Source organism: Myotis brandtii, unplaced genomic scaffold (genome assembly GCF_000412655.1).
Source record: "Myotis brandtii unplaced genomic scaffold, ASM41265v1 scaffold240, whole genome shotgun sequence".
NCBI lineage: Eukaryota > Metazoa > Chordata > Mammalia > Chiroptera > Vespertilionidae > Myotis > Myotis brandtii.
This window is the reverse complement of record NW_005359064.1, coordinates 1,448,170-1,457,787: the sequence shown is the minus strand read 5'-3', so window position 1 is coordinate 1,457,787 and position 9,618 is coordinate 1,448,170. Positions and strand designations below refer to the sequence as shown.

The window sequence follows — 9,618 nt, the reverse complement described above, 5'->3', positions numbered from 1 at the left end:
CTATCCCTCTCCCTTCCCCTCTGTAAAAAATCAATAAAATATATTTAAAAATATGTATTATATATTCAATTACCTAGTTATGCAATTATTTATATATTTCTATGTATTATATAATATGCACATGTATGATATGTATTAGGTATATGCATGTGTATATATGTGTGTTTTTGTGTGTTTCTATGTGTGTGTGCATATATCTTTTAAAATTTGCACGAAAGTTACTCTCTTTTTTTAATCCTTACCCAAGGACATACTTAGAGAAAGGAAGGGAGAGAAAGAGAGAGAGAGAGATGAGGCCCCCCCTACAACCTTTTGGTGCATAGAATGAAGCTCAACTGAATCACTCTGGCCAGGCTGCACCAAAGTTACTCTTAAGAGAACTATCTTTGTTTAGAATAATACCTTGATTATCCACTTGTAGATGGAAAGTAAGGCCCTGGGCCAGGGATAGAAAATACAAGGAAGTAAAGTCATAGCTAAATCAATCTGAACCTAAACGTCAATAGGAGTTTGGGAATGGGGGCACACCAGTCAAGAGAGTAGAAGGGAGAGAGATTAAAGAGAGAAATGGGATTCCAAAAGGCTCTGCTTGGGAAAGTTGTTGGGGGAAATCAAAGCAGAGGCTGAATTCTATGTCTGGGTTGGCCAGAACAGAACAAAAGTCAGAAGTAGGAGTGGACCCCAAGAGGGATGTGAGTTCAGCAAGACCAGAATTTTGGAACCAGAAGTAAAGACAAGTCTGTAAATTCTCAACAATTAATAAGCAAATCTGGGGAGATTGGGGAAAAGGCTCAAGCAAATTTTAATTGAATCTTAAAAGGTGCTGCTACCTCAACTATGCCTCTGGGTTCCTTAAAACCAGGCTTAGGATTGAGAAACCCTCTCTTCCACAAATCACTCTCATGTATGATCTTCTTAAATCCCAGAGTTACAAAACAAACAAAGCAAGAAAATAAACAAATAACTGACCCATACCCTCTTTCAGGGGTTAATAATAGACATTTGAACTGGGGAGACCAAGTTAGAAACTTTAGTCCTGATTCCGCTGCCAAATCTGAGCAGGTGCAACACTCTGCACAGAAGGTCCCTGATTCAGGCCTGTGTCCTCCAGGCCTCACCTTAGCACTGTGGGGAGAGAGAGCACCCGTGGGGCAAACTGAAAATACATCAGGTTAGGCGAAATGTTCACGGCCTGCTATGAACCCCAGGGCTATATTAGTTAATATATGAAAACACCAATTAATTTTGTCCTTGTAGGATACAGATGGTTATTGTTCCGGTTTTACAAATAAGAGGCCGGTGGGTGGCATAAGCTTGCTCAGCACCAGCAGAGCAGGATTCTGCTGGAGGAATTATGATTTCCCCAGTTGGGGTGGGTTCACTGGACACCATTGTCCTTCTCTACAAAGAGTTTATTGTAAAATGTGTACAATAGCACTTTTAGGAAGAGTTCAATGTCTATTTCTATCCGGGTGAAAATGTGGGTGAACCTATATGAGTGGTGGTTGAATCCACTGGCGGAAGGAAGAAGGAATTAACACTTGCTGTGCTTTTTTGTTTGTTTGTTTTATTAATAATCGTCACCCGAGGATATTTTTCCATTGATTTTTAGAGTGGAAGGGCGTGGCAGGGGGTGGGGGTAGGACATTGATGTGAGAGAGACACATCAGTTGGTTGCCTCCCGCACATCCCAGTACAGGGCTGGGGATCGAGCCTGCAACGGAGGTACCTGCCCTTGACGGGAATCAAACCCTGGACCCTTCAGTTCCTTGGCCGAAGCTGTATCCACTGAGCCAAACGGTTAAGGCTGCTGATTTTTGTGTGTGTTTGGTGTGTGTGTGTGTGTGTGTGTGTGTGTGTGTGTGTGTTTTAAATATTTTTATTGATTTCAGAGAGGAAAGGAGAGGGAGAGATAGAAACATCAATGATGAGAGAGAATCATCGATCGGCTGCCACCTGTTCCCAGACTACAGTAGGCACCTCTGAGCTGATGTTCCACTGTGAACCCTTACTCCATTCAATCTCATCAAAACTGCTGATGTCATTTTTTAGAAACATAAAGATTCCATATATTCTCTACTTATCAATGGCTTACCACTGTTGTTAGGATAAAATCCAAAATTCTTAATATGGACAACAAGGTCCCAATACTGGGGCCCCTGCCTGCCTCTCTGTCCCCAGCTTCTACCACCTCCCTTTGCTCACTCTACTGGGGCCACAGGAGCTCCTGTTCCTCCAACAAGTAAAGCATTTTCCTACCTCAGGGCCTTTGTATAGCACAGTCCTTCTTGGAACATTTCCTCCAATTTTCCCTGGTAAATCCGGACTCACTCAGCTTAAATAATGCTTCTTGAGAGAAACTTCCTGACACACCCCTCCCTCTAAATTATGCCTGACTCTGTAATTGACTCTCATATAGCCTTTACATTTGTCTTACAGTGGAATTAGTGATTATATGTTTGTCTGTGTGCTGATTTTGTCAGTGTCTGTGTACCCTGCTAGACTTCAGACTCCATGTGGGCCGGGAGCCTGTCTGCGCTCACCTCTGTGCATGCAGCACCTGATACAAGTCCCTGGCACTCAACATGCTTATCAGTTGAATGAACACATGCTATATACCTCAGGGAGTTGCAGTTTGAAAGGTGATGATGGACAATGTCACAAATCAATATGACATCAAGATTCAGCATCATTAGGACCTATACAGTCTACCCCACAGGAAGGGCCCATTCACCACTGGGTGTGAGCATGATGGGGACACACAGCCTGTTCTGAGTCATTCCTGTGCCTCCCCTGGCTCACTCCCCACGTAAGCGAAGAAAAAGCAAGAAGGAACATCCAATACTTTAAATGTCTGCTAAAAAGACTCCTCCCCCCCCGTATGTCACACACCTATTAAAAGTATAAAATGAGCTAATGTAAGCGGGTTACTGTGCAGCTTGAAGCATGGTAAAATATTCAATATACTGATTTTTCTGTTTTTAACAACTAGAAGTGCTACTACCAATTGTCTTACTAGTTGTTTTGCAATAATGATAATGAACAACTTGATATTCTTTCCACTTTAAGAAGGATAGTTAATTATTGATTAGAATACAGTGGACATGACCTAAATTAAGAAATATTATTTCTAAAACCAGCAATTCACAGCCAAAGTTAACATACACGGCACTTAAATTGTGTGAGCATTCAACTGATCTGTTAGTAAAAACTTTCCAAATGATGCCATAATAAAGTTCATGTTTTCCCTCATCATTACATATTATTTTTATAACAAAACATCTTTATTTTCCTCTTTGTAAAAGTAATATGGACTCACAAAATTCAAATGATATACAAATACAAGTAGCAAGAGACAATCACTCATAAATATATTTTCTTTGCCTATGTTAAAAAATTATTCAAATAAGTGAGACTTGCAAGTAAGTGTAAATAAGTCTTATGAACAGGCATCTTTCGATGAAAATTTAAAAAGTCTCTCACACATATGATTATTTCAAAAGACTCTTTCCATATTGCAAAAAGCATACATTTTTGTTTATGATACATTTTCAACTTACCAGTTATTAGTTCTTTCAGGGGAAATGGCTTGCCCATGTGTATTTGAGAATACCATTACCATTTTTTTTCAGTTAAACGATAAAAACTAAAATGTCCATTAAATATTTCTGGCAACTTTATGATATGTAGAATAATTTAGAGAGATAGAAATTGTTAACAATGGGAAATGACACAGTGACCCATAATGTTTCTTAAATGTTACATGGAAGAGGCAAGAAATAAAAGCTTAATGGCATATGGTAAATTTTCAGATTATTAATAAATGCAGACATTATGATGGCTTCGATTTTACACAGCAGCAGTTCATCAGTACTGCCACAGGAAATAGCCAAGAATATTACTAATTTTAAATGGCAGTCTGTCAGCAAGAATAAAGCTAAAATCCTGGGATGGGCCAAGAAGAGGCAGGAACATGCCAGGAGCAGTGGGTAAACTTTCAGGCTAAATTCACGTGAATTCTTGGGTAGCCCTGGGTTTAGAAATTCTGTAGCATAGATCAACCTACCAGTCAGTAAATATGGCTAAGGAAGGGGCTACTCCTGTTTTATGTCGCCATCTAGTGGACAACGATATCCATGCTCTTTGGTGCATTTGCTTCAGAGAGACTTGCCCTAGTTAGCAAGTGAGCTGATGAATACTATTTGAGACTCAGAAGATGAATTAATCTTTGAGTTTTAGTTTTCTTTGGACTTTAAAATGTCTACTTAGTGAAGCCAATCTGGTATTTCATCATCTTTAATCAGCCTGTAGGGGAAAAAAGCAGCATTTATAAAAGCGGCATCTCTTCCTCGGTTCAAGAATTAAGAATGCATGAGGATGTTAATATTTCCACTGTGTTGCCATCAATAATTCATTTTTAAAATCTCTCTCTCTTTTGGTCCCTCTTCTGTCTCTTTCTACCTACGTCACATGTCTTCCATACCACCTTTACTCTACTATTTAATTTAAAGCAAAAAAAAAAAAAAATTCAAAGTCCCTTGCAATGAATGTAATTCAAACACGTATGTGGATCCTGACATCAATACAGTGGATCATGACTATCTTGAAAAAAGAAAGGATCTCTTTCACATTTTTGAGGAGTCTTTATAGTGTTTCCCACTGCAGAATCCCACTAATAGGAGATTTCTAAAATAGAGGCACAGGCGCTCCTTCTGGTTGCCAGGGACCAGGCGGAGAAATCGGGAGATGTTCAATGGGTGCAGAGTTTCAATCATAAAAGATGAATGTTTTAGAGACCCACTGAACCACATTGTGTCCATAGTTAACAACACTGTATTGTAAACTTAAAATTTTGTTAAGAGGGTAGATCTCATGTTAGGTATTCTTACCACAGTAATAAAAATAAAGGATCATTAAGGAAGACTATGAACACCAACTAAGACTAGACTAGAATCTAAAATGTCCAAGTGCTTCTCGAGCGTGTAGCGAGGATTGTCCTGTGAAACTTCTGTTACACGTGTGTGCATTCGTGTGAACTAGGACGTGATGTAAAGGGCTTTTCATTCCGTGGATCGGGTTCAAAAGAGTTAAAAAGCCTCTGCTCTATTGTTCTAAAAATAAATCTAACTAAAGCTAAAAATCTATGTTGTATTTCAAATGAATTAGATTTCCTTGTAGGTAAGCCCTCTCATGCTTCTTTGTTTATTAAAGAAGGCAATTTAAGATGCCCCGAGGCAGTGAATGGGATAGCATCAGAGGTGCATAAATGGGGACTCTGTGTTTGCCAGCCCAGTCTAGTATTTTCTCTTTGATGTAAGGATAAGGTAGGACTGATCCGGGAGCTTTATCGGAATACGACACAGCCTTTGGAGCAGGACAAACCTGGTTTTGAATCTCGATACAGAAACTTCTAGCTGTTATGTTAGCCTTTCTGAGTCCCAGCAACCTAATCAGAAGTGAAGCTAATAACTCTTACTGCATGGTGTCGTTGTGAGAAACAAATGGGTAAGTAGGTGATGTGCCCACCACATGGAAGGTGTGCAATCTAAGTAGCTATTAGAAACTGCCAGAGTCACCCATTCACGGACACCATTTTAAATAGTTCTTGTCTTGCTGCATTGCCATAGATTTCTCATTCTTGGAATTGCAAGTCTCCCTAAAACAATTTAAAACCTAGGCACTAGCTCGAACCCCAATAAGGATTTTTCTTTTCTTCTTCTTCAGGGCAATCAAGTGAGAGCCTTAACTCTGCACTCTCTTATTCTGTTGATGACTGTTTCATTTATGGTAAATTTCTGGAAGTGTTCTTCTTGCTTCTGTAATGCCTTCTATATTTTACAGAGAACCTGGCTCTCTTATGGTTTTTCCTTCTCAAGGTGGGGTGCCATTCTGGGGGACTTACTAACAGGACAATAGTGTTTTGTGTGAGCAGAGCAGGTCCCAGCAGGAGAGTGACATATAAATGGACATACAACATTATACTAGTTTCAGATGTATACCATAATTACTCAATATTTTTTATCTTGCTAAATGATCACCACAGTAAGTCTAGTTCCCATCCATCACCACACATAGTTATAATTTTTTACTTGTGATGAGAACTTCAAAGGTTTACTTTCTTAGCAACTTTCAAATATGCAATACAGCATTATTGACTATAGTGATCATGCTATACCATCTATCCCCAGGACTGATTTATGTTATAACTGGGAGTTTGTAACTTTTGACCACCTTCACCTATTATTCCTCTCCCCCAGCTACCACCTCTGGCAACTTCCAATCTGTTCTTTGTATCTGTGTTCAACTGCATTTTGCACCCTTTCCCTTCAGTTTGGTCTCTCCTCAGTCCCTTTCTGCTTCTTCCCTCTTCCGTCCCCAACCTGCTGCATGCAGTCTTATCCCAGAGGAAACCGAACTGACAAACTGTTGCTAAAAGTAGCATCTAGCTTGCCTCCTCAAGGGGGAGTCCTGATGAGGATAAAAGAAAACAAATGTAGGCCTGGCTGGGTGGCTCAGTTAGTTGGAGCATCGTCTAGTACACCAAAAGATTGTGGGTTCAATTCCCAGTCAGGGCAAATACCTAGGTTGCAGGTTCTATTCCCAGTAGGGGCATGTGCAGGAGGCAGCCAAGTGATGTCTCTCCCTTTCTCTCTCTCTCTCTCTCTCTCTCTCTCTCTCTCTCTCTCTCTCTCTCTCTTTCTCTCTCTCATCAATGAAAAATGTATCCTCGGGTGAGGATTGAAAAAAGAAAGAAATTGAATGTATAAACTGTAAGAACAATGAGGATTGTACCAATGTCAGATTTAAAAAATTTTTATTTTAGAGAGGGAGCAAAAGTGGGAGAGAGTGGGAGAGAGAAACATCTATCTGAGAGAGGAACATAGATCCATTGCCTCCCGTAGGGGTTTGAACCCACAACCTAGGTATGTGCCCTGGCTGGGACTCAAACCCGCCTCCCATGGCCAACGCTCTAACCAACTGAGCTACAATGGCCAGGCCTATCAGATGTTGTTTTTGTATTATTCAACCGCTCCCCATAATGTTAGGGAAGCAGTAATGTGGCGAGACTGCCTGGGCCTGCCTCTTACCAGCTGTGTGAATTTGGGCAAGTTAACCAACAGGTTGAAACCTTGATTTCCTCATCTCTAAATTAGGGAAAACAGTACCTTCCATTCACAGGGTTCTTTAAAAATCCAAACACACAATGCACACTGACACCTTTAAACAGATCCTAGCAATAGTAAATGATTGCTAGGAACTGAATGTTTTTGTCCCCAAAATTCATATATTGAAGCCCAATGTGATTGTATTTGGAGGTGGGGCCTGTAGGAGGTGATTAAGTCAGGAGAGGGGAGCCCTCATGAATGGGGATTAGTGCCCTTTTGAGAAGAGACATGAGGTTGCTCTCTCTCTGTCTCTAAGGACACAGAGAGAAGGCAGCCATCTGCAAACCATAAAGAGGGTCCTCATCAAACACAGACCCGCCAGCACCTTGATGTTGGATTTCTAGCCTCTGGAACTTTAACAATCAATATTTGTTGTTGAAGCTAACAAATATCAGTCTGAACTGACTGATCAATAAACACCAATAGTTGTTATTCCCAGATTTTGTGCCTTCAAAGCACCAGAAAGGGAGTTCTTAAGTTAAAGTTAATGTTTTCCTTAAGTTAAAGTTAAAATTTCATATTCTATAAAACCTGTGCATTAAAGAAACCATCAACAAAACAACAAGAAAGCCCACTGCATGGGAGAACATATTTGCAATGTTATCTCAGATAAGGGTTTAATCTCCAACATATACAGGGAACTCATACAACTTAACAAAAGGAAGATAAACAACCCAATTAAAAAATGGGCAACGGACCTAAATAGATACTTTTCGAAAGAAGACATACAGAAGGCCAAGAGACATATGAAAACATGCTCAAAGTCACTAATCATCCGAGAGATGCAAATCAAAACGACAATGAGGTACCATCTCACACCTGTCAGAATGGCTATCATCAACAAATCAACAAATGACAAATGCTGGTGAGGATGCAGAGAAAAAGGAACCCTCGTGCACTGCTGGTGGGAATACAGACTGGTGCAGCCACTGTGGAGAACAGTATGAAGTTTCCTCAAAACACTAAAAATGGAACTCCCATTTGACCCAGTGATCCCACTTCTAGGAATATATCCCAAGAAACTAGAAACACCAATCAGAAAGGATATATGCACCCCTATGTTCATAGCAGCACAATTCACCATAGCTAAGATTTGGAAACAGGTGGTACATCTACACAATGGAATACTATGCTGCTGTAAAAAAGAAAGAACTCTTGCCATTTGCAACAGCATGGATGGACATGGAGAGCTTTATGCTAAGTGAAATAAGCCAGTCAGAGAAAGATAAATATCACATGATCTCACTCATTTGTGGAATATAATGAACAACATAAACTGATGAACAAAAACAGATCCAGAGACAGAAGCATCGATCAGACCGTCAAACCTCAGAGAGAAGGTAGGGAAGAGTCGGGGGAAGGAGGAGAGTCAACCAAAGGACTTGTATGCATGCATATAAGCATAAGCGGTGGACACAACACTAGGGGGTGGGTGAGGGCATGAGCAGGGGGGATGGGGAGACAATGGGGTGATAAGGACACATATGTAATACCTTAATCAATAAAGAAAAAAACACCTGTGCATTGTGGAGGAAATGGGAGAAAAGCCAGAAATTTTGGGCAGAGGAGCCTTCTTGACACTCTAAAGTCATACCATGTGGAAACAGCATAAGTGCCCATCAGCAGATGAATGGATTAGAAAACTGTGGTACATCTACACAATGGAATACTATGCTGCTGTAAAAAAGAAGGAATTCTTACCATTTGCAACAGCATGGATGGACCCGCCTCGCAGGTGCGCCAAAACTACCACCAGGACTCAGAGGCCACCATCAACCGCCAGATCAACCTGGAGCTGTACGCGTCCTACGTCTACCTGTCCATGTCTTACTACTTTGACCGCGACGATGTGGCTTTGAAGAACTTTGCCAAATACTTTCTTCACCAATCGCACGAGGAGAGGGAGCACGCGGAGAAGCTGATGAAGCTGCAGAACCAGCGGGGCGGCCGCATCTTCCTCCAGGACATCAAGAAACCAGACCGCGACGACTGGGAGAACGGGCTGAACGCAATGGAGTGTGCGCTGCACTTGGAAAAAAGTGTGAATCAGTCACTACTGGACTTGCACAAACTGGCCACTGAGAAAAATGACCCTCATGTGAGTATTGGCCCCTGAGAGCGAATGGAGGAGGGGTCTTCCTGAATGGCTGGGAGTTGACCGTGTTCTTCCCGTTCTGTGTTTGTAGTTGTGCGACTTCATTGAGACGCACTACCTGAATGAGCAGGTGAAATCCATCAAAGAACTGGGCGACCACGTCACCAACCTGCGCAGGTTGGGGGCCCCTGAAGCGGGGATGGCCGAGTACCTCTTTGACAAGCACACCCTGGGGGACAGCGACGAGAGCTAAGCCTTGGCTGCTTCCCGTGGCCTCGGGGCGACTTCCTGGTCCCCCAAGCAGTACTGCATGTTGGAGCTACCTTTACCTTTTCTATAACTTGTACCAAATCATCC

At 41.4% G+C, this 9,618-nt stretch overlaps 1 protein-coding gene and 1 long non-coding RNA gene across 2 annotated transcripts in view; both read left to right on the top strand.

The window, feature by feature from the left end:
- The window catches only part of LOC106726219, a 14,168-nt gene that overhangs the window by 2,368 nt on the left and 2,182 nt on the right, over nt 1–9,618 (top strand). The window contains exon 2 of the long non-coding RNA XR_001362245.1: nt 5,725–5,787. This is a non-coding gene — a long non-coding RNA (uncharacterized LOC106726219). The remainder of the gene's footprint in view (nt 1–5,724; nt 5,788–9,618) is intronic.
- On the top strand, nt 8,864–9,618 carry LOC102259899 (ferritin heavy chain). Its single transcript, XM_005866890.2, has 2 exons — nt 8,864–9,264; nt 9,353–9,618. Exons 1-2 carry the CDS (start codon nt 8,881–8,883, stop codon nt 9,512–9,514), a joined length of 546 nt encoding a protein of 181 aa, XP_005866952.1. The 5' UTR covers nt 8,864–8,880; the 3' UTR covers nt 9,515–9,618.

Coding starts and splice junctions, on each gene's coding strand:
- LOC102259899 (XM_005866890.2), top strand. CDS start 8,881: ATGGATGGACCCGCCTCGCAGGTGCGCCAAAACTACCACCAGGACTCA. Junction 9,265..9,352: donor CTGAGAAAAATGACCCTCAT/GTGAGTATTGGC, acceptor CTGTGTTTGTAG/TTGTGCGACTTCATTGAGAC.